General features: G+C 49.5%; 3 protein-coding genes across 5 annotated transcripts; all 3 read left to right on the top strand.

The window, feature by feature from the left end:
- Positions 1 to 206: 206 nt before the first annotated feature.
- Positions 207 to 11,841, top strand: slc5a6a (solute carrier family 5 member 6a). The gene is made up of 17 exons (XM_003971385.3): positions 207 to 461; positions 3,707 to 3,934; positions 4,014 to 4,235; positions 4,409 to 4,474; positions 4,669 to 4,720; positions 5,858 to 5,925; positions 6,208 to 6,362; positions 6,435 to 6,575; positions 7,549 to 7,678; positions 7,756 to 7,844; positions 7,946 to 8,058; positions 8,171 to 8,238; positions 8,763 to 8,849; positions 8,918 to 9,090; positions 9,167 to 9,270; positions 9,896 to 10,017; positions 10,097 to 11,841. Exons 2-17 carry the CDS (start codon positions 3,809 to 3,811, stop codon positions 10,253 to 10,255), a joined length of 1,875 nt encoding a protein of 624 aa, XP_003971434.2. The 5' UTR covers positions 207 to 461; positions 3,707 to 3,808; the 3' UTR covers positions 10,256 to 11,841.
- Positions 11,842 to 12,127: 286 nt separating this feature from the next.
- katna1 (katanin p60 (ATPase containing) subunit A 1) lies at positions 12,128 to 16,775 on the top strand. 3 transcript variants are annotated; one of them, XM_011611746.2, is made up of 11 exons: positions 12,128 to 12,270; positions 13,053 to 13,218; positions 13,287 to 13,426; positions 13,574 to 13,754; positions 13,897 to 14,012; positions 14,198 to 14,303; positions 14,381 to 14,539; positions 15,283 to 15,409; positions 15,494 to 15,628; positions 16,030 to 16,156; positions 16,224 to 16,775. In XM_011611746.2, the coding sequence occupies exons 2-11, from the start codon at positions 13,057 to 13,059 to the stop codon at positions 16,420 to 16,422; spliced, it is 1,452 nt and encodes a 483-aa protein (XP_011610048.1). In that variant the 5' UTR covers positions 12,128 to 12,270; positions 13,053 to 13,056; the 3' UTR covers positions 16,423 to 16,775. The 3 variants fall into 3 exon arrangements, with proteins under 3 accessions (XP_011610048.1, XP_029704956.1, XP_003971412.1); XM_003971363.3 differs by having other exon boundaries at positions 12,132 to 12,286; XM_029849096.1 differs by lacking the exons at positions 16,030 to 16,156; positions 16,224 to 16,775 and adding an exon at positions 15,731 to 16,004 and having other exon boundaries at positions 12,131 to 12,286; positions 15,494 to 15,680.
- Positions 16,776 to 17,523: 748 nt separating this feature from the next.
- Positions 17,524 to 21,489, top strand: ppil4 (peptidylprolyl isomerase (cyclophilin)-like 4). The gene is made up of 13 exons (XM_003971362.2): positions 17,524 to 17,665; positions 17,955 to 18,022; positions 18,263 to 18,327; positions 18,402 to 18,519; positions 18,646 to 18,788; positions 18,863 to 18,959; positions 19,102 to 19,218; positions 19,301 to 19,425; positions 19,514 to 19,580; positions 20,131 to 20,242; positions 20,307 to 20,403; positions 20,878 to 20,995; positions 21,069 to 21,489. Exons 1-13 carry the CDS (start codon positions 17,596 to 17,598, stop codon positions 21,192 to 21,194), a joined length of 1,323 nt encoding a protein of 440 aa, XP_003971411.1. The 5' UTR covers positions 17,524 to 17,595; the 3' UTR covers positions 21,195 to 21,489.
- The last annotated feature ends 2,352 nt before the right edge of the window (positions 21,490 to 23,841 follow it).

Below are 23,841 nucleotides of genomic sequence, written 5' to 3'. Positions count from 1 at the left end.
GAAGAAGCTGCTTTGCCAAGGCAAACAGTGGACAGTTTGTAAAGCATCTGTTGCCAATTTGGCATGAACATTTTGTTTTTTTCCAAATTCTTGTCAAAAAGCCTTTTGGCGGGGGAGGAGGGGTAACTTCAGGTAACTTCAGGTTGAGAAGCTCATCTGGTCTCAGAGTTTGCGGAATTATCAAAATTATCTGATCTCACCTAAAACTGCGTCCAGGAAAGTTGCTGAACTGAGCTTTTTCACCATCTCACGGTCACCATGGTGATGGGACCGTGGCTGCTCCGTCACCTCATGGACTGAGTCATCAGCCGGAAGACAGACCTGTGCAGCTGCGCACTGGGAGCACTGGAAGCACTGGGGAGGCTCCGCTCCTGCCACAGTGAAGCGATGCTCACTCGCTATTAAGCACCGGGCGCTGCAGCAGTCTGTCCGTCCGTCTGTCGGGAGAAGGTCAAGCTCAGGTATTTACACATGTTATTGGCAGGCGGCGCATGTCGGTGACGGTCTCCTCTTCATGGCTCCTACTCAGTCACGGCTGTCATTTAATTTCTAGTTATTTAGTCATTAACGCGACCCATTTTATTCAGAAGCGACGTTGAAGTGTTGCCTTCACGATCCACTGATACTCTCGCAGGTCACGCGTCCTACATGGGGATTGTAAGCAGGTTAACGGTTGGGACGCCGCATAGAGTCAACCTGGCTCCACGTTTGTGCCCAAACGCGACATTTACAGGGAATTTGTGTCGTTTTCGGCGCGTCGTGGTGGCGGTTTGTACCTCGGTCTGTCTCTGACCGAGCTGCAGTTGAAGCCATCATGGCAGAGCTTTGAGAGCACGCGACGGCGACTCGTTAGTTGATGTAACTAATTGCCCAAATTCTCTTCTCGTGAAATGTGTCGTCACCGACATGACATTCACGTGGCTGCACGTGTCGGCTGCCATTAGAAGCACGCGGGTTCTGAGTGGGCGTCGATGGTGATTCGGGGTCCATATGGTGGCTGTTCGTGCTGTTGTCGATATGTCAACTGACGAAAGCAGCCGCCATTCGCCGGGTTGCTGGTTCAAACACCAGCGTCTGGCCCCGCAGGTTGCATCTCCGGCGGCTGTGCCTGGAAGAGAAGGAAACTGGACCGGAACCAGAAACCACGTCAACTGTCAACGGTGGCTCAGGGTGGATGACCGGCGCTCATGCTAATGCTAATGCTAATGCTAGTGCAGGCTGAGGTGGGAGATGGTCAAGGTTCTGTTGGACCGGGTCAGATCACACCTGATGTGAGACGAAGTGCTTCTTTGGACCTTTTAACCTGTTTCTGACCATAAAGGTGGACTCAGGGAAGACCTGTCCCGAATAAACCCCTAGTTTCTAAGCTACAGAGCTGTGAATTATTTCCCATTTGTCAACGTTCCTAAAGAGGACTAAGGTTCACATTTGTCTTAATTGTTGTTGCAGCAGGAGGATAAATAAACAGTTGTTTTTATTCATTTCAAATCCCAATGGTGATGTTGGACTGAAGAATTAGGACATCCCATCAGAACACCATTCGTGCCTCTTAGCAGCAGAAATATGGGCTTCACGTCCTGTAATAGATGGAACGCTCCTCTGTGAACAACCCTTCACAGGTTACACACACACACACACACACACACACCTGTTGCCAAGGGAAACCCGCATACATGACCCCTGCGAACCTAAGGTTGAGCGTTTTGCTTATTAAAAACCAACGTGGCCAGCTTGTCGACCCAGAAGCTTGGCTAACTCCACTACATTCTTCTCCAGCCTCTCACGTTCCTCTGCGAGGGAACTGCAACTGATCCAAAGTTTACAGGAACACTGGTGAGAAGCAAGGACGACTGAAAGAAAGCTGAAAACGTGAGGGGGGATGGTCGCTCCTCCGTTATTCTGTTTATAAGCCCGGTCAGATGGGGATCGCTCAGAGCGCTACGATACAGTGAATAACCATGACATTTAGCTTTCTCTGAACCTGTAGTCTGACATTTGTTTTAGCTCTTAGATTGAACTACTTTATTATATGGAAAAACTATTCTAAATATGGAAAATATCGGTGCTGTTACAGGGATCCAGGTGTGATTGGGGACTATGTTGGGCCACCAGTGGATAGAGTCAGTGGGGGGTCCTCAGGAGAGCTCAGATCTTTATGAGTCTCCCATCAATAGAGTCCAGCTGAGTGGAGCCAGCGGACTCCTCATTGTGTCCTATGAAATCCAAGCTCAGGTCGTGGTCTCTCCAGCCCCGGAACTGACTCGGCAGAATTCTCAGCACCTCAACTTTGTCCTCGTGCTTCCGTTTATGGTGGCTTCAGCTGGTGCTGGTTCTGCTCAGTTAAAGGAAGGTCGACTTTTGGCCCGTTTTGTTTGTGAAGGCAGGAGGAGGTCAGATTGAAGGTAGGCAGAAGTGACACTTCTCCAAAGCTCCAAAGTCCGTTTCCATCACTTGATATTTAAAAGCACATCTTGTGCTGCAGTGGTGCGAAATCCAAGCCGTCAGATTGTGACCCGTGGCCTCGGCACAGCGTGTTAATGTTTACGAACAGATTAGCTGAGATTGACTACTGGTTTGTGGTGGTAGAGTTCGGAGAGCAGGGTTCACCTGAAGGGTCAATGATTACTGCATTCCTCACACCCTGACAGCCAGGGGATGGTGAGCATCCACCCGCGGTGCCTCTCACTAATGTCCTGGCTTTAACACCACCAGCATTGGACTGGTTAGACTGGTCTTTACTTGGTTATCTTGATTGAGGCGTTTAGCTGAGGCAGCACTTGTGTGGACTCTGCAGTGGCTGGCTTATCACTGTGCAGGTGACAACGTTCCTTCTCTTTATCTTATCTGTTTTAAGACCTAAGAACGACCATTAAAGGCTGATTCTTTTGATGAGCATCGGCAAAGCGGCCTCGTGATTCAGCAGCTTCTACTGCTGGCTCTGGTCCCTGAGCTGTGTCTGACAGGCTCCCTTCCTGGCTTCTCACAAGTCTCCCTTTCTCCCCCCGCCGTGCTCGGTCGTCCCGCTATCACCGGGATAGGGAACAGGAGCGCCACGTCCAGAGGAGCACAGCCAGACACGAACGCAACTCAATCCTCTCTCCTGCCCTGAACATTGTGAAAGAGTTGTGTGTAAAAACACAACTTGAGCCCCCGCCTCAGGATTCTGGTGCCCCCCTCGTGGTCTGGACTTGGGTTTCTTGTCCCCATCCTGACAATATTGGAGAGGAGGTTTTGGTGACCTGACCCCTTTGATGTAGACCCAGCATCCAGGGGGGTCCTCAGCATCCAGGGGGGTCCTCAGCCCAACGCTGCGCCCTCCTGCTCCTCTCATGTCTTCTTGTTTCTGTCGGCTCAGACTGGCCCCCCCAACATGGTTTAAATGGGTTTTATATTTGTGCTTGTCTGTTTGGATGTATAAAATATCTAAAAAATCAGTTTCCTGCTGTCAACCCTTGCTGACCAATCACAAGGCGGAGGTAGCTTTAGCTTTAGCATCAGCTCAGCTTTAGCATCAGAGCTTTCTAGGAAATGTCCTGGCAAATGTCAGACTGGACGGAAGCCCTTCGACGGACGCATGTTTTGATGTTTTACCACATTAAGGCTTTAAAAAGAATCTCTTCTCAGGAGCTCTGACTCCGAACTGAAGGAGCCTTTTTCGACGTTCTGGTCTGGGGGGCTGATCTGTGCTGGCTTGGTTGTGTTGCAGTGCTGCACCTCCTGGGTTTGGGAACCGTCCTGTCCAGGCCACGGTGGACGGGTTGGACCTCCAGCCACCGGTGGCCCCTGACCCCACCACTAAAGAGTCGTCATGGCAGACGTGATCCAGATGCACTTCACCACGGCGGACTACGTCATCTTCGCCCTGCTCCTGGTGGCCTCGGCCGGCATCGGCCTCTTCTATGCATTTTCTGGCGGTCGACAGCGGACAACCCAGGTGGACCGAAGGCGCAGGTCTTGTGTTCTGCTTTTGGTTTTGGCGTTGTGGACTGATGTGGACTGTGATGTGTCTTCAGGAGTTCTTGATGGCAGACCGGTCCATGAGCTGCCTGCCCGTGTCCCTGTCCCTGCTGGCCACCTTCCAGTCTGCCGTGGCCATCCTCGGCGCTCCCTCTGAGGTCTACACCTATGGGACACAGTACTGGTTCTTGGGCTGCTCCTACTTTCTGGGCCTGCTCATCCCGGCTCATGTCTTCATACCAGTGTTCTACAGACTGCGGCTGTCCAGTGCCTACGAGGTCTTCCAGCTTCTTCTCTGTTGTCCTACCCACCCACACGTTCCACAGTAAATGTGCTAATGTAGCAGCCAGGCTAATGGAGGTTGACCGGTCATCCTTCACTAGACTGAGCAGAACATCTGGGATCATCTGGTAATCCGGTTGTTGGGTTTTGTCTCCTCTCTCCTCGTCAGTATCTGGAGCTGCGCTTCAACAAGACGGTTCGCATCTGTGGGACGGTGACCTTCATCTTCCAAATGGTATCACCTTCATCTCCTTCAGCCTTCACTCACAAGTTTGCCCTTTAGCAGCAGCGCTCTCCAGACGAGCAGCTACCACTTACTAGCAGGATACGGATAATAATACCAGTTGGTTTTGGAGTTTTGACTTTGTGCCTGACTCAGCAGTGCTAGTTGGGATCATCCTGGCCTGATCACCTTCTCCTGTTGTGTAGGTCATCTACATGGGGGTGGTCCTCTACGCTCCAGCCTTGGCTCTCAACGCTGGTAAGTTTAATTCACCGTCACATCTTTCTAACATCTCCAGGCAGGATGAACCCTGTTCCTGGCTGTGATTGTCTCATATCTTCTGTCCTTGGTAGAAGGACACAGTGGCTGGAACAAGTAGGAGAGCCTTTTGTGATGTCATGGTTTTATAGATGAATGTGTCGTGAAATGTGATCAGATCTTCATCTCAGTCGAGGGTGGAATAACAACGGAGACGTTGTGTCTCGTCTTCATCGGCGTCGCTCCTTCAGCCTTCAGCTGGGTGGAGGTGAACCGGTGGCATCATGGAGCAGTGGTGGAGCTGCACATGGTTCAGGAGGAACCTGGGCTCCTTCCTCTGCCTGTCAGTCGCAGCTGACCTGCAGACAGTCTCACATGATCCTGAGGAATCTCTGCCTAACTTGGGAATTCCTCTTCCCCTCAGTGATTGTGAACTGGCCGAGCCCTGATGCAGCCCAGCGGGTCCAAATCCTGCTGTCCCCTTTAGCCAGGAGCACGTTGTCACGTGTTGTCCCAGAGCGTCTCCATGTGTAGATGTTCTGTCTAACTGCTGAGTTTAGAAACCTCTTTGTGCAGCTGTCAGCAGAGCTTCAGCTCAGGCTCCAGATCTGGATGGTGGATCCTCTGGAAGCTCTTCTGCTGAAGGTTGGCTCACACAAGCCTGTTCTTCTTGTGTGGAGAAACTCCTAAAGTCTGAGTGTTTTTATCAGTCAAAGTCGCTCTGGTCCACCTCCACCCTCATCTTCTCCACAAGACTCCAGCTATGCTAACACTCCAGTTAGCTTCTCTCAGCTCAGTAACTCTCACAGGTTCCCACCAGCACCATCTGCTTTTAATGGTTCTTCTCGTCCAAGTTTAAGTGTGAGGATTATTTTAGCCACCTTATGTTCGTCACTAGCAGCACTTGGATGAAGATCAGCTCACATTTGAGGAACAGCTCATGGAGAAAACCAGGACGTTCCAAAGGTTCACCTGCTTTTTCAGCCACAGTAAATGAAGCCGGAGCGAGTGGTCGTCTTGAGTTAATATTTGGAACCCGTTTGATTGAGCTTCAGTCATTCTGGTGACACGTCCCAGCACCAGGTCGTCCTTGGGTGCCTTGTGTTTTGTAGTAACGATGGTCTTTGTCTTTGTCAGTGACAGGTTTTGATCTGTGGGGGGCCGTGCTGGCTATGGGCTCCGTGTGCACCCTCTACACGGCTCTGGTGAGACCACTGTTGATCATGGCACCTCTTCCTGGTCTGGAGCATCTAAGCTAGCACAGGACAACATGACCTGATACCTTCTAACCTGCTGTTAACTCACCCATGACATCATCACTCCCCAATGAGTGAAACGATTTATGCTACAATAGTTTAGCATGTGGAACATGACACATTCTTCAGTTAGTTATTAAATGTTGCTACTTTGCTCCTCAGGAAGGTTCATGTTCATCTTCAGCAACATTGTGCTAGCTGCTGTGGAGCAACGTGAGTCTTGTTTTCCAGGGGGGGCTGAAGGCTGTGATCTGGACGGACGTGTTCCAGACGGTGGTGATGTTTGCAGGCCAGCTGGCGGTCATTGTGGTGGGGGCCAGTCAGGCGGGGGGGATGGCAGAGGTGTGGAGGATAGCGGTGAACGGCAGCCGCATCGCTGCGCTGGAGTAAGTCGCAGCACCTTTGGATTCAAGCGTTTTCAGACACCTGAGACGTGTTCTTTGCTCGTGGCTCCGCAGTCTCAACCCCGACCCTCTGGAGCGTCACACCTTCTGGACCCTGGGAGTGGGCGGAGTCTTCCTCATGTTGGCTCTGTATGGAGTGAACCAGGCCCAGGTGCAGCGATACCTTAGCTCTCGCACTGAGAAACAGGCCATCATGTGGGTTTTTGCATCACAGCCCCATAACACAACCCGAGCGTGATTTCAGCTAGCAGCTTGTTACTATACGCACACTCCAGCCCCCCACCGACTTCAACACAATTAACTATTTCTACATGACATGATTGAAACAATCTTTTATGTACTGACAGTAAATAACAGTAGCTGTAGCTCCTTTAGCCCCTTAGCTCTTGTCACTGCTTTCGCTGCTTTCGCTGCTGTAGCTCCTGTAGCTGCTGTCGCTGCTGTAGCTCCTGTAGCTGCTGTCGCTGCTGTAGCTCGTGTAGCTGCTGTAGCTCCTGTAGCTGCTGTAGCTCCTGTAGCTGCTGTCGCTGCTGTAGCTCCTGTAGCTGCTGTCGCTGCTGTAGCTCGTGTAGCTGCTGTAGCTCCTCTAGCCCCGTAGCTCTTGTCGCTGCTGCAGCTCCTGCAGCTGCTGTCGCTGCTGTAGCTCCTGTAGCTGCTGTCGCTGCTGTAGCTCCTGTAGCTCCTGTAGCTGCTGTCGCTGCTGTAGCTCGTGTAGCTGCTGTAGCTCCTGCAACTGCTGTAGCTCCTGTCGCTCCTGTAGCTGCTGTAGCTCCTGTCGCTCCTGTAGCTGCTGTAGCTCCTGTCGCTCCTGTAGCTGCTGTAGCTCCTGCAACTGCTGTAGCTCCTGTCGCTCCTGTAGCTGCTGTAGCTCCTGTCGCTCCTGTAGCTGCTGTAGCTCCTGCAACTGCTGTAGCTCCTGTCGCTCCTGTAGCTGCTGTAGCTCCTGCAGCTGCTGTAGCGCCTGCAGCTGCTGTAGCGCCTGCAGCTGCTGTAGCTCCTGCAGCTCCTGTTTTCTGTCACTCTGTTGATGTTTAGAATTGCCTTTCCAAGTTTCAGTCTCTTGGAGTATCTTTGGAGAACAGCTAAATCTCGTCAGCGATGCTAAAGATGATGCGGAGAGCGGCCAGCGTAGTTCTCTAACCTTGAACAGAGCCTCGTGTTCCTGTAGGTCCTGTTATGTGGTTTTCCCGTGCCAGCAGATCGTCTTGTGTTTGGGCTGTTTGATGGGCCTGGTTATGTTTGCACGCTATGGGGAAGACAGTCCCCTGACCAAAGGCTACGTCCAGTCCAACGACCAGGTATGCTAGCACGTTTGGCTGGGGTCCTTCCAGCGTCGACTCGCTGACATCTTCCCCTGTTGGTTCTCCTGCATTAGATGGTTCTGTACTTTGTGATGGACGTGTTCAGGGATCTGCCGGGCCTTCCTGGCCTGTTTGTGGCCTGTCTGTTCTCTGGAGCTCTCAGGTAGGTTCACCCAAAGTCTTCTGGAGTTTATCATGGACTTGTTCTCTATCTAAAGAGTGAAGGAGACTATATAGATGTTATTTCTGTTGGTCTTCTTACAGCACCATCTCATCAGCCTTTAACTCCCTGGCAACTGTAACCATGGAGGACCTGATTAAACCGCATTTTCCCAACATGACTGAAAGTAAAGCAACATTTCTTTCCAAAGGACTTGGTGAGATGTTGTTATTATTGTTATTGTTATTATTCCCTCCTCCTCCCGTCCCCTGGACCAGTACCACAGTGAGGATCCAGACCTAATGACCCACATTGTTTGTGCTCCCCAGCTTTGGTCTACGGCCTGGTGTGTCTGGCGATGGCCTACGTGGCCTCTCGGATGGGATCTGTGCTGCAGGTACCTACACAATGTGTAGACACTTGACCACAAACAGGAAACTATACTGTTTTAACTACCGTCATTGTTTTTATGCGGTTTAACAAAAAGCTACGTGGGTCAGTACCAGCGATAGTGTTCAGCTGTTGTTGTATGACGAATGAAATAGCAGAGAATTGAGCTGAATGCTAGCATCTTACGCTCACATTACTAGCAATTACGCTCACATTACTAGCATCATATGCTCACATTACTAGCATCATATGCTCACATTACTAGCATCTTATGCTCACATTACTAGCATCATACGCTCACATTACTAGCATCATATGCTCACATTACTAGCATCTTATGCTCACATTACTAGCATCTTACTCAAGTAGATTCAAGTGGTTTTCTTTTGGACTGATGCTGCAAATGTGACAGAAAGTCTGTTAGCATAACTCATGTAGACAATGTCATGTAGATTTGTGAATTTGACATCAAACTGTGTGTTTCACCAGAAGTGCTTATGGTTCCAATTCTGTCTGTCTGCGTGTCTACAGGCAGCGTTCAGCATCTTCGGCATGATTGGTGGACCTCTCCTGGGCCTCTTCTGTCTCGGGATGTTCTTTCCATGTGCAAACTCAACTGTAAGTCTTCATTAAAGTGGCGTCCTGAGGTGCTGCGAGGGAAACCAGCTCCTCTGATGTTTCCTCAGGGTGCAGTGGTCGGGCTGGTTGCTGGGCTGGTCATGGCCTTCTGGATCGGCATCGGTAGCTTCGTCATGCGCGTTTCTGGCCAGAGTGGACTTCCACCACTTAATAACACTGCGTTTGTCAACATGAGCAGCAGCATCGTTCCTGTCCTGGAGAACAGCACAGCTGCACCAAGGTGACCTTGGCTGAGCCTTCGGTGATGAGCCACAGCAGCTCTGTCTTCATCTCCTGCTCTTCTTGTTTCCCATCAGGCCCGTGGGTTTGGAGGCGTTCTACTCGCTGTCTTATATGTGGTACAGCGCTCACAACTCGACCACGGTGGTGCTGGTAGGACTTGTTGTCAGCCTGCTAACAGGTACGCCGACGATCTACTAGCATCATGTCAGTGTCTGCTCCCTGCTGTCAAGGCGGAAGCATCATTTCAAGTCCACCAGATATTATTCAAAATCACAAATTGGTCACCAAGTTCACCTCCAGTGAAGAGCCGGCCCGTCTGAGGGCACCCTGGAGCACACACACCGTTCTAGCTCTCTAGGTTTAAGACCTAAGACCATGTCTTGTCTTGATGCTGACGTCCTTTTCCCAGGTGCATCACTGCTGCTTCTGCATGTTGACCTTTGTTGTGCTTCTTTCTGTGTTGTTTTCCCCCTCTGAAGCTACATTTGTGCTTCAATCAATCTTTATTTATATAGCGTCTTATACAATCAAAATTGTTTCAAGGCGCTTTCCAGAATCCCAGGGCCTGACCCCAGACAAGCAACAGTGGCAGGAAAAGCTCCCCTTTAACAGGAAGAAACCTTGAGCAGGACCAGGCTCATGTAGCTTGGCTGTAATGCTACCTGCTAGCTGACTTGGCTAACACCAACTGGTTAACACAGCATGTGCAATGCAAACTGACGCGCCCCTGGCCGCCAGTCGGGGGGGAATGTGATGTGGGGTTAAAGGTCAAGCTGAGACCTGTTGATGTGCTTGGTCTCCAGGACCCATGAAGGAGAAGGATCTCAGGCCTGGAACAGTGTTCCCGGTCCTGGGAACGCTGCTCTTCTTTCTGCCCCAACGCTACAAAGAGAAGTTGTGCTGTGTCACCCCTCTGGCTTCAGAGGTAAACTACCGCTCCCTCTCTAAACTACCACTCAACTCCCTGCACAGTTTTCATATTCATGCGCTGTCAACCTCTTCAGCCCAGAGCCATGGACACAAAGCCGTATCAGACTGGCCAGAGAGTGGGAGTGTTCAGCAGCGAGGAGGAGGAGGAGAGCGACGGCCAGGAGAAAGAAACCAAGACTCTTCCTCCTTCCTGCCAGATCCTACCTCCCTGTGATCAGGAGACCTCCTTGTGATCCCTCCTTCAGAGCGACACTTTGAGCCGCTCCCCGTGTCGTTAGAGAAGGTGGCACGAGGACGTTTGTGGTGAGGTGACGGAGGAACTGAAGGATCGAGTCCAAGCGGAACCAACTCCTCCAGATTCACAAACAACGAGAGGACCTGAAAATTGAGAACAGAATTGATTGTGATCCATTTGTGATTTAAAATATGAGTCGGTGTCTTTAGTGGCCCTCACACACACACACACTCACTCACACACACACACACACACACACACACTGATGGAAAAGTGTCTCTGCATCGTGGGTTCTTCAGAACTGCGGATCCAAACCCTCAGAGCGGATATGAAACCAAATAGTAGCTGTGCTCCGGAGCTGGGGGCCCTCGCTGATTCAGCCCCTCGCCTTAAATCAAAGGTCTGTGTGTCCCTTTCGACCTCTGGTGGGTCCACAGCACCACTGTGTTCAGGTTCTGCCCCTGCAGGTCCAAGAGCAGGACGTGACCGTCCGGTGCTGCGGCACCACAGGGCTCCAACTTCGGCCCTCATTCTTTTCAGTTCACTTTGTCCTTATTTCTATCGTGTGTCGGATCCACAGGAGAATTAGCGTCCATCAAAGCTGCTGCGGTGGCGGTGGCCAGTTGGACCCTGAGGTCCTGCAGGATCAAAGCGGGGCAGAAGGTGACCGCAACAGGGTCCACACCTGATGGGGGCTCCTGAGGTCTCGTCGTGTGTCGGTTCTGTCGAGGATTGTTTGGGTTGAAGACGTGTTCAGCACTTCTGCTGCCTTCCAACGCCCCTGTGCCACCGTGTGCTGCCTCACCTCCCGCCTGAGGGTGTGTGTGTTTGTGTGTGTGTGTGCCAACAGGTCACCTTCATCAGGGTGAAGCCTTGGTTTCAGCAGATCTCTCAGTTTCCAGCCACAGTGGAGCTGCCAGACAATCAAGGGAGTTGAGGCTGCAAAGACTCACCTGATGGCCCCATTTTTATGTGCACGTGTGTATTTTTGATGTTCAAAAATACCTGGGTGACTCCAAAGCATATAGAATGAGATTTTTTGTTTCCACCAACATGAGGTGTGTTGTAGAGCATTTATTTTTGTAATTTCACACAAGGCCTTTGCACATTTCCCCAGAGGAAATGTGGAATTCTATATGCAAGAACCCTGAAATGTCTGGATGAGTTGAGCTCCGATCCAACATTCCTGCTCCTTATTGTTTCCTGACCATGATGTTTGTGTCAAACCTTCAAACCTGAGACGACTTGAAGCGTGTGCCCGTGTTCCATGGTCCATGTTGGCGAGCTCATTAAAGCAGCCTGATGAAGCTCGTGCACATGGTGCGCGCCGGATGAACCCTCACATTATTTAATAAAACACATGTTAGTCATTTTCAGTGATAAATATTGTTGCTGACAATATTTATTGGAATTGTTGACCACTGTCAAGAATTCTGTGTGAAACATTCTAAACCCTGCGGGGGAGGTCGAGCCTCAGCCGAGCCGTCCTGTACCGGACCGGACCACCACCACAGCACCCTGTAGTCAGTCCATGACATGATGAATGAAATGAAAGTGAATTTATTAAAAGAAATGGATAAAGTAGCAAGTGTCCTGTTTTATGCTGCTCCTTGTTATCGCTGATTGTTTGATCCTTTCTTTTCCCCTGCGTGTCACGGAGGCTAATGCTAATGTCTCAGAAACTAATAATAAAAAAAGATATTCAGTCTGTGTATGTATGTATGAAAGGGATGGGCTCCACTCAGCACCCTCCCCATGACCCCGACAGGGCTAAAGCAGACCAACTTTTGTTTGACTTGAAAAAGTGTTTAAATTCTACCTCCTTCCTTTTGCTATGCGTTTTAAATTAGAACTCTCATTGATTTGGAGCTTTATCCGCCGATAGAGGGCGCCAGTGAGGAGCCGAGGCGCCTCCGCGTCGAAGAAGAAGAAGAAGAAGAAGAAACTGCTGGCGCTACGGTGGAAACAACAACGCAAACTTCTTGTTGGCCTTCGTTCCGCGACGCTTCAAAGGTTGAGTATTTCTAAAGTAAGCATCTATAAATGTATACGACCTCATTGTCGCGCTATGATGGAATTAAGACAAATCATCCTTGTTTCATAAAGAGCTGTAGACGTCAAACTTAGGTTTCAAGAGCCACCTCATGATAGTTTTAATCTAGTTATTGGTCGCATTCCTCACATTTGATCCGTTTAAGTGGAAACCGGCTTATAAACTTCTTAAAAAGGTTGGAAGAATGTGCAGCCTTTGAAGACGGATCAGGCTGTTCCGCCGGGAGGGGTCAGCTGACGGCCGGCCTTGGAAAGAAAGAAAAATAGTTCATTTGCACTTAGCAGTCGATGTTCTGTAGAGATCCAGTTCGTGACACCAGTTTGTTGTGGGAAGTTGTGGAACCGACACACAGGAGACTTGGATCACCTGTGTTGAAGTGAAGCTTCCTGATTAGGAGACGTGACGCCAACACAGCAACAGGTCAGCAGCACCAGTTCTGATGGGACCCAGTGGTACCACAGAAGATGCTAACCTTGGACTCGACAGAATCACCCAGCCTGTTTGAGAAGCTGCGTCAGGACAGTAGAGTAAAGCTCACGTTTATAGTCGAAGTTACAACTTAGAGAGGGTCACTACACAGGGGTCACGCATGACAAGAGTCAGCTGCTCTAAATACACCTGCCTCTCACTGAGCTTTCTAACTTTTTTCACACCCAGGAGGGTCAAAGGCTTCCCTGAGGGGGGAAATATGGTAGTTTGGGGCTTCCGGGACTAAAGTTCCTGCCTGCACTTTCTTTCACAGCATCATGAGTTTACGAGAGATCAGCGAGAACGTTAAACTGGCTCGTGAATACGCCCTGCTGGGGAATTACAGCTCGGCCAGTGTTCTGTACCGTGGACTACTGGACCAAATTAAAAAGTATTCCTACACTCTGCGAGACGGCAGTTTTCAGCAAAGATGGCAGCAGGTGAAGGTTCGATCAAAGCTCTTCCCTGAAAAGTTGCGTTTTGTGACTGAAGTTCATGTGTTTCTCAGCTGTGGCAAGAAATAAGTGAGGAGAATCAGCATGTCCAGGACATCATGTCAACTCTGGAGAACTTCCAGCGGGGGGAGGGTCCTGCTAAACCCAGTAACCATGACGACTGTGAAGTGAGGCCTATTAACATGGATCTCAGGTATTACCTCTGCTTAGAAATGTGGCTGTTGCTGCTCACTGGAATCATTGTTACAGTATTTTAGAGCACTGCTGAGCTGCTTTGAAGGCTGTTTCTCCAGCACAGACCTACAGGTCCTCGCTAACAGAAGGAATGCTGTGTTTGCAGACACTCTCCTTTACCTGTCAGGCGTCCCTCCAATGCCTACAAAGACAGCAGGCCTCCCAACAATCGCCTGAGCATAGCTGTGAAGGCCCAGCAGAGGAACTCGCCTCGGGTGCCCAGTGGAGACAGAAACAAGCCGCCCAAGGCCAAAGAAAAGAAGGAGTCGAGAACCAAGGACGACAAGGTGAGCTGGGTTGTTACAACATGGTTTGTGTCAGAAATCTATCAGAAACATCTGCAAAGCTAACGAAACGGCTGGTTGCTGAACTATGGAGTATCCAGATCTTACGCCTCCCTGTTTCCTTCTGTTCATTTCTGTCTTCCAGACCAAAGGAGACGTCCAGGAGAGAGAACTAAAGAAAAATGACTGGACAGGCTACGATAAGGATCTTGTGGAAGCTCTGGAGAGGGACATCATATCTCAGAATCCAAATGTTAAATGGTATCTGTTGGTAATCAGTAAACCTTCAGACTTTTTCCATTATATAATGCTCATAATAGAAGAATGTTCCTAAATCCTGTGTACCAAAACGGAGCGAGCCTGCAAATCTCACTTAAAGGGGCCCAGTTAGCATGATGCTCAACATGCGTGTGTGTTTATAACACCAGTACTTTTGCCGTCTCCAGGGACAACATTGCAGACTTGGAAGATGCCAAGAAACTGCTGAAAGAAGCAGTGGTGTTACCCATGTGGATGCCAGCCTTTTTCAAAGGCATAAGGAGACCATGGAAGGTGCTGTTTGATGCAGGCAGCAGTCTTTTCCTTTCACATCTACGACCTTTGACCTTTCCTCTTTGGGTTCACGGCAGGGCGTCCTCATGGTTGGACCTCCAGGCACAGGAAAGACCCTTTTGGCCAAAGCAGTCGCTACTGAGTGCAGGACCACCTTCTTCAATGTTTCCTCATCCACGCTTACCTCCAAATACAGAGGAGAATCTGAGAAACTGGTTCGCCTTCTTTTTGAAATGGTAAACTTCCAGTTTCTGGAAATAGGACCATTAGTGAGGTTGAACTTCCAGCGGAGAAAACCTGCTCACAATTAGATGGTAACCACCGCATGTTACACTGGTGCCTCAACATCCACATTTGGGATGTGGGGTCCTTGTGGCAGCCCTGGTAGACCTGGTAGAAGCAGGCCAGCCTACAGGTTAGATTACCTCCTACAGCAAGTCTGTTCACATACATGCACAACCCTGGAAACGAGTGTGCACCTAGTGTGTAACTAGTGTGCACCTCCAGTCTCTCGTGTGTACCTTGAGTCTGTAGTGAGTCTGTAGTGTGTACCTTGAGTCTGTAGTGAGTCTCTAGTGTGTACCTTGAGTCTGTAGTGAGTCTCTAGTGTGTACCTTGAGTCTGTAGTGAGTCTCTAGTGTGTACCTTGAGTCTGTAGTGAGTCTTGTAGTGTGTACCTTGAGTCTGTAGTGTGTACCTTGAGTCTGTAGTGAGTCTTGTAGTGTGTACCTTGAGTCTGTAGTGAGTCTGTAGTGTGTACTGTGAGTCTGTAGTGTGTACCTTGATTCTCTAGTGTGTACCTTGAGTCTGTAGTGAGTCTGTAGTGTGTACCTTGATTCTCTAGTGTGTACCTTGAGTCTGTAGTGAGTCTGTAGTGTGTACCTTGAGTCTCTAGTGTGTACATTGGGTCTGTTGTGTGTACCTTGAGTCTGTTGTGTGTATCTTTCATCGTGGATTTCAATCTGTCTGTTGTGTTCAGGCCCGTTTTTACGCTCCCACAACCATCTTTATTGATGAAATCGACTCCATGTGCAGTCGTAGAGGAACCTCAGAGGAACACGAGGCCAGCCGCAGAGTCAAGGCGGAGCTGTTGGTGCAGATGGATGGTAGTATTTGATTTGAGCAAAACTCAAGCCTCCAGATTCAGCTGCAGTTTCAGAAGCTGCTTCTGCTTCGTGACATCGCTGTAGGTGTTGGTGGAGCATCTGAACATGAGGATCCATCCAAGATGGTGATGGTGCTGGCTGCTACCAATTTCCCCTGGGACATTGATGAGGCTCTGAGAAGAAGATTGGAGAAGAGAATTTACATCCCTCTACCTTCAAGTATTTCATGTCTTTCATACTCCAACAAGCATAGAAAGTTAAGAAGTACACAATCACTCACTCGCACCAGCTAAAGCCAAAACATGCCATTGATTTTAGAATAGATCAATTCTGGGAGGCCTCCTCTGAAACAAGAGTTCTTAGAATCCTGTGTGAGAAGGTTACCTGGGTACCGAGCCGGTACAGGCCGACTACCTGGATGGGGAGGCTTGTTTGGCTCTGGTTCCCGGGCGTTAGACCAACAGCTTCTTGGCACGGTGGTAAATGTAGAGGTTTACAGGTGTGTATGGGGTAGCAAACTACCTCCTCCCCTTCCTGTAGGTAGAGGTAGCTGACCCTCTATGGTTCCACTCGTAGCATCGCTCTAGTGGAACCTGCCTTAATCCTCGTTTGATTTGCAGCCAAAGGCCGAGTGGAGCTGCTGCGCATCAATCTGAAGGAGTTGGAGCTGGCCAGTGATGTGGACCTGGACAAAATCGCAGAGAAGCTGGAGGGTTATTCAGGAGCGGACATTACCAACGTGTGCAGGTCAGCTTCTCCAGCTTCTGCTCAAGGCCTCGTGTCCTTCCAAATGACCAAATGTGCGGTTCTTTAGGGACGCCTCTTTGATGGCTATGCGGCGAAGAATCGAGGGCCTCTCCCCCGAGGAGATCCGCAACCTTTCCAAGGACGAGATGCACATGCCCACCACCATGGAGGACTTTGAGTCGGCTCTGAGGAAAGTGTCTAAATCTGTGTCTGTGGCTGACCTGGAGAAGTATGAAAAGTGGATCGAAGAGTTTGGCTCCTGCTGAGACCCTGAGGGGGGTCTCTGGGAACCTGAATGCTGCTGACCAAGCCTCCTTTGAGACTGGGACCATGCCGAAATAATCAGGGACATTGAGATACAGTCACTCTTTACGTTGCCACATTTTAGGCTCCAACAAAAGAGGCCCGGTTGAGTTCAACAGTCTCAGATTCAGGAGAAGAAGGAATCTAGCATTTCCCTTCAGAGGTCTGCCGATTTAATGGACGTCCTTTTAGTCCTGCAGACATCAAACAGCTTCTCAGACATTTCGTGGTCGTTTTAATGCTTAATGGCTTCCACATTTTGTAGTTAGCTCTTTCTGAATGTCTTATTTAAATAAAGTTTGATTTTTGATACAAACTCTTCTCTTTGTTCACTCTTGTGTGTTAAAAAGCTGCTGAGGTGTGTGTGTGTGTGTGTGTGTGTGTGTGTGTGTGTGTGTGTGTGTGTGTGTGTGTGTGAGTGTGTGAGTGTGTGAGTGTGTGAGTGTGTGAGTGTGTGAGTGTGTGAGTGTGTGTGTTGGAGGCTCCTATAGTACCCCTGCTCCTCTCTTATCTTTACGTTCATTTGACATAACTGCTAATATTACTGTCTGTCTGATCCTGGATACGGTTCCTCATGACCTGGAGGTCTGGGGGGGGCTCTAGGTCAGGGACCCAGCTGACCTGGGAGCTACCCCAGCCTAACCCCCCCCCGGCTATGCCACCGCCTTTGAGTCACTCGCTGCATCCATCCAGACTTTGGCTGGCATGTTATGGACCCTCGAAGGCATGAAGGCCCTCGAAGGCCCTTTGTTAACCACTGCGCCTCACCTTAGTCTTGGTTAAACATACTTACAATATATCAGCCTACGACTATAGCACGTGCACACCCCTATGTATGCAACCTACACAGCAACTGTAAATTCATCACCTCTGTAATCTGTAACGCAGTAAACTTCTAACCCGATCTCTACTCGGAATAAAACATAAAACCCAGTCAGAGTCATAGTCCATAATTTACCGCCCGACCCAGTAATCTCTCGAGTCCTACTCTGGAACATATCTGGAATATATGACATTAGTGGTTCATGTAATTGGTCGTTCCTCCCACAGCCCAGCTGGTGGCGGTAGTGCGCCCACGAGCCGGTTTGCTACCCGCCTTAGAGCGTCGAAGAAGCGGCGGCAGCGGCGGCGGAACAATGGCGGTGCTCCTGGAAACCACCCTGGGGGACATTGTTATCGATCTGTTCACCGAGGAGCGGCCAAAATGTAAGAAATGAGGCTTCAGAACAGCACATCACCGGCTCGACGCCTCCCGAACGGCGTCGGGGGGGATTTGCTTGTTATCCGCGTGTGAAGCGGCGCTGGCTGAATTTTCCTCTGAACCCATAAAGTTGCTCGATTTGGAGTTTCTTTCCTGGTAAAAGTCCAAAATAGGTGTGATTTTCAGGATGAGTTGCTTCAGATACGATGCTTCAGTGGGAAAAGGGACCTTTATTGAGGATATTACAGAAACGTGATGATAAAATGACTCTTCTAATATGTGTTCTTTTTACAGGCTGCCTGAATTTTCTAAAGTTGTGCAAAATAAAATACTACAACTATTGCCTGGTTCACCATGTTCAGGTACAGATGCAGCACAGCTCTTGGTTAAATATGTGATTCATGTATTTATTGATATACTTATCTGAACAGTTGCTCATATACGTATAGAAATATGCATACACACACACGCATATATACACTAGCATTTAGTCATATAGTTATAAACATTTATTCATGTATGAATATTTACATAATGCTCAACTAGTCGTCTGTGGACACACCGTTAGACGTGCTGTAACAATGTGTTTGTCCCTTTTTCAGAGAGATTTCATCATGCAGTCGGGTGATCCAAGTGGGACAGGCCGAGGAGGAGAGTCCGTCTTCAGGTCTGCTCAGGCATCTTCATCATGTGCTTCTCTTGGCGGTACAGAGGACAGCATCTCTCTTGTTTCCCGTTTAGCCTACTGTACGGGGACCAGGCCCGCTTCTTTGACACAGAAAAGGTGCCCCGCATTAAGCACAGGAAGAAGGGGACGGTGTCCATGGTGAACAACGGCAGCGATCAGCACGGCTCCCAGGTAACCACGTCACCATCACTTGATCACCGATCAAGTACTCGGTGGTTTTCGCTGTGGTGGCCCGGTCAGGCTCGTCTGCCCGCTGTCTCCTGGTTCATACAAGTTCTCTTTCATTCCTGTCCTCAGTTCCTCATCACAACGGGGGAAAACCTGGATTACCTGAATGGCGTCCACACTGTGTTTGGGGAGGTGTCTGAAGGCTTGGACGTTCTGGCCAAAATCAATGAAACCTTTGTTGACAAGGACTTTATCCCTCTCCAGGATGTCAGGTTGGTGCGGCGGCGTTACAGCGGCGCGTCAGCGGGTGTGATCAGACCTGACACTTAAACTGGTGTCTCTGCAGGATAAATCACACGGTGATCCTGGAGGATCCTTTTGATGACCCTCCTGACTTGCCCGTTCCTGATCGATCCCCTGAGCCCACCAGAGAACAGCTAGACGTGAGTGTTGCTCCTCTTACCTGGACACACACGGGGCTCATGGGGTAGGAAGGAGGAACACGTCCTGTCTTCCGCAGCAGCACTTAGTGGGACACTTTTAGTCCATTTGTTCCTGACTCTAAAGACTGTTCATGCTCCGCAGAGTGGACGAATCGGAGCTGACGAGGCCATCAATGATGCCGAAGGGAAAGAAAGCGAAGAGTTGGAGGAGATTTTAAATGAAAAAGAAGCAAAGACCCGGGCGATTCTTCTGGAAATGGTGAGGGACAAATCGCGCTACCCCTGGACACCAGCGCCGATGTGAGGCGGTTCTCCAACCAAACATCTGTTGTCTGCTGTAGGTGGGAGATCTCCCCGATGCTGAAGTGAGGCCTCCTGAGAACGTTCTCTTTGTCTGCAAATTGAACCCCGTCACCACGGACGAGGACCTGGAAATCATCTTTTCCCGTTTTGGCTCCATAAAAAGGTGATTTTTCTGTTTTCTGTGTGTGTTCAGGTGTTTGCTTGAGAGCTGTGATACTGACAAACTCTCATGGTGCTTTTCTCCTGCGTAGCTGTGAGGTCATCAGAGACTGGAAGACAGGAGATTCCCTCTGTTACGCTTTCATTGAATTTGAAAAGGTTGGTCCTGTTCCTCCTCTGCTCTCCTTCTGTCAGCAGAGCTTCAGCTCAGCCTCCAGATCTGGATGGTGGATCCTCTGGAAGCTCTTCTGCTGAAGGTTGGCTCACACAAGCCTGTTCTTCTTGTGTGGAGAAACTCCTAAAGTCTGAGTGTTTTTATCAGTCAAATTCGCTCTGGTCCACCTCCACCCTCATCTTCTCCACAAGACTCCAGCTATGCTAACACTCCAGTTAGCTTCTCTCAGCTCAGTAACTCTCACAGGTTCCCACCAGCACCATCAGCTTTTAATGGTTCTTCTCATCCAAGTTTAAGTGTGAGGATTATTTTAGCCACCTCATATTCGTCACCAGCAGCACTTGGATGAAGATCAGCTCACATTTGAGGAGCAGCTCATGGAGAAAACCAGGACACATTGTCGATCTAGTCTAGTTGTAAGATCTTTACACCTGGACTCATCATCATCTTCAGTCTTTTGTTATATAGATGCAGGTGGATGAAATGTCTGAACATCCATGAATTGAATGACCCGTTTTATTTCTGTCCCTGTAGCAGGAGGATTGTGAGAAGGCCTACTTCAAAATGGACAACGTGCTGATAGATGACCGGCGCATTCACGTGGACTTCAGCCAGTCTGTGTCAAAAATCAAATGGAAGGGCAAAGGTAGCCACGAGAAGCAGCTTTGCTTGGATTCCTTTGGCTGTTGTTGACTCCATGTGTCTTTTAGGTGGGAAGTACACTAAAGAAGACTTCAAGGACTATGAGAAGAGCACGGAGAACCGCTCGAAACTCGCTTTCAAAGATCAGGCCAGGTCTCAGCAAGAGTATCCTTCAGTGCTTTTAGCAATAGATCTAACCCCCCCCCCCCCCCAAAACACCCAAAATGTTCAGATTGAAAGGAGAATATAAACATATGGACTTGCAATTGATGTTTTTCCGTAAAGAACCAGGCTTGGATGCTTTGGTTCTACCATACAATGAAGCTTAGCCAGAACTTGTAAAGTCCTGCTGGGCCTCCTAAACCAGGGTGGCCCACTTTAGATGAACCTTTAGGCTGTAAGTGAAGCAGCTCTGTTAGATGGGTGCAACAGTACAACATCCAGTAAGACGGCACCAGGAAGGTCTGAAATAACCGCAAAGTAGAACCACCACCAGCTCCTTCCTGTCACGCCCCAACTGCTATTTTACCTCTGAACAGAGGTGCTCTTGCACCATTGTTGCCGTAGCGATGGGTGGCGGCAGCCGTGAATGTTGTATCACATGTGAAAGACGGGAAATTTCCATAACAGACCTGAAAGTTCCAGTTATGACCTGCTAATTGAGGAGGAGGAAGAAGAGGAGAGTAGTCCTCAGCACAAGGAGAAGAGGCACCGCCATCGTGATGATGAAGACGGCAGGAAATCCAAAAAGCACAAGGTATGACTGGCACACAGGACGGGCGGGTGACGCTGGAGGACCAGCATTAATGACCTCTGTCCTGTCCTCTCAGCGCCGCTCAACCTCCAGGGACAGAGAACACAAGCGCTCCAAGGGGAGGGACAGACAGGACGACCACAGCAGGGACTCCAGACATGGAGAGAGGAGTCATCACAGCTCCAAGAAGATGAGAAAATAAAGAGGAATCTCCTGTTGCTTTCAGCTGCTCCAGTAAAATGGTCGTTAAAATGATGCTCTGAAGGTGTCCTTCATTAACCACAGCTGCAGGAACTGCAGCTTCTGCAGGAGCTCCAGCTGCAGGAGCTGCTGGAGCTGCAGGAGCTCAGCTTCCTGCTCTCAGGTTTGAATGGCTGTTGGTGATGAACTGTTCGAACACGTGGAAGGAAAAGCGGAAGGTTCCCCAACTGTTTGGGCGATTGTGTTTCTGTCACTTTTGTCTTCTTAATAAATGAGATCACTGTTTTAGTAAAGTTCCCACAGTTCTCTCCAGTGAAACCACTTAGTGCTTCGGCCACCACGGCGTCGGCTCCTTTTCATGGTTGATCTCGGTGTCCCATCCCTGGGCCAACAAAGCCCAAAACACTGCTGGTGGTTAACATCTGTAAGGGTGATGTTTTGGTCACCCGCGCTGTTCGTTCACTAGACTCAGATCAACCACACAAACAACAGGAGGCCTTGCAAGGGAGAGCTGACGAGCAGTTCAAGCTTCCTCTCTCAACTCCGTCCGTCTGCTGCTCGCTCTCCTCTTTTATTTGGTGCACACAAGATTTATGTCAATCTGACCTCATGATTCCTTCTCTTTCTATCTTTACGACTTCCTCGTGTCCTTGAACATGGTACCTCCCAGTGCTGGGTACATAACAGCTTCAATACTTGATTCAAACACTCATACATTCCTTTTAATTAAACATTCTAAATCAACTTACTATACTTACTATAGCATTGAAACGATAATAGTAATAACAACAATAATTCTTCTCACACATCTGAGCAGGTGTGATGGGTGTAAAGAGTGACTGGGAGAGAACTGGAGTCTACCAGTCCCGCAGCAACACCAGCTCCAGATGTGCTACCATCAGCCTCTGAACTGAAAAGCAACGAAACGTTGGGGGCATCTAGAACAGGGGCGCTACAAAGGAGAGACTTGGCATCCTCGAAGCCTGTCGACACGCAGCAGTCCACACAAAGGGGACTGGGACCTTGGGGCCGCACAGATGGGAAGAGGGGCCACAACCACTGAAGAGTTTATAAAAACACCAGTGATCCAGTCCCAAACGATGCACCTCTCACCTGCTGATGGGAACTGGGTAGTTTAAGACTGCTGGCACGCCTCCACCCAAAGGGCTTTCCTGAGACCCACCTGTTCACCCAAGTAAACAACCAAAGCTTTCCTGATTTAGCGCTGATCAAAGTTAAGAGTCAGGTCAGCTTTAGCAAGAAACATGGTCTACCCAGGTGTCAGAATACACTACCCTAAATACACACTACAATGTGGGCCGTCACCCAGCAGTTGAGGCATCATCACAAAAACTGGGGTGATGGAGGGCATTAAGGGAACCTGCCAAGACCCTTTAAGGTGGTCCAGCTTGGGCCAGGGATCAATGAAGCAGGACCGATGCTGTCTACACAGTCCTCCATGTGCACCAAGAGGAAACATTTACCATCCTGAAGTCAGGGCAGAACTGGAGCACATCGTTGGAGCCAGAGCCAGCGGACAGTTGACTCCAGGGACTGCAACTAGGCATGGTTAACCCATTTTTTACCAGCCCGTCTACTTCAGTCCTCGTGACCTTTTTTTTGTGGTAAGATGGGAGCAGCACCACCCACATGCTGGAGGTCACTAGTTTAAGGGCACATCACCAAAGAACTGAGTAGATGGGGCAGATTTAGCAGCAGATCCAGTAAGTCTGACTGAATAAGGACACCAACAGCCGTAGAACAGTTCACCAGAGAGGGGTCCTTCTTTTGGGCTACGATAAGGGCAAGGCAGTGCCAGGGTCTCACCTGGAACAGAACAGTTTTATTTAATGCTTCAGGCTCTATGAGGAAACACTTCCTAGACTCACCAATTGGGGCGAATTGTCCTCAGTCAAGGCAGAAGATCCTGTGTTAAATGGCAGGACTGAGCTCTGGTTAGTACACTTCCACAGACTAAATCTGGATGTTGCAGTTTTAGTAGGCTCACGCCCCAGTGAGGGGAACCTCCATGACCTCTGGATAGACTTTTCCCCCAGCGAGGCCCATAATCAAGTCGACCCCATCGAAGAAACATGTAGAGCGACTGAAGAGAAACCCACAAGTTTTGATTTTACATAAACACAGTGGCGAAGTGCTGCCTCAAAACTCATTCCTCTAAACAATTCCTCTTACCACGGCTCTCATGACTGGCCCTATCTTCACCCAGAGGCAGAACGAATGACTGTCTCTCAGTATGGGGACCGCACCCTGATCCTTGGCCTTCTCAGACAATGCTCCAAACCCTTGAGAAATGGCACAATCGCTTTTATGAACCAGCAACAGCAGCAAGAGACAAACCAGCTTCCTGTGTCCTGCCCCTTAGCTAATGCTGACGCAGTGGCTCTGCAACAAACACAGTGAAGCAAGTCTCTACCTGTGATTCGCAACTCAACTGTGATTTGGACTCATGTCAAACCCTGCTTTGTGGTCAAAAGGTGCCAATCTATTAAAACGAGGAACATGTGAAGTTGTTTGCGTCCTAACTGCTGTGTCTGCCTCCAACTCCAGCTTCTTCAGTTTTAGGTACTCCTTCTCTTATTCCCGTCCCTCTACCTTCAACCTAGCATCCATCTTGGAACCAGGAGTGG

The sequence above is a fragment of the Takifugu rubripes genome, chromosome 16 (genome assembly GCF_901000725.2).
Source record: "Takifugu rubripes chromosome 16, fTakRub1.2, whole genome shotgun sequence".
In the NCBI taxonomy this organism is placed as follows: domain Eukaryota; kingdom Metazoa; phylum Chordata; class Actinopteri; order Tetraodontiformes; family Tetraodontidae; genus Takifugu; species Takifugu rubripes.
Note: the sequence above shows the minus strand (reverse complement) of the source record. Positions and strands in the feature narration are given on the sequence as shown.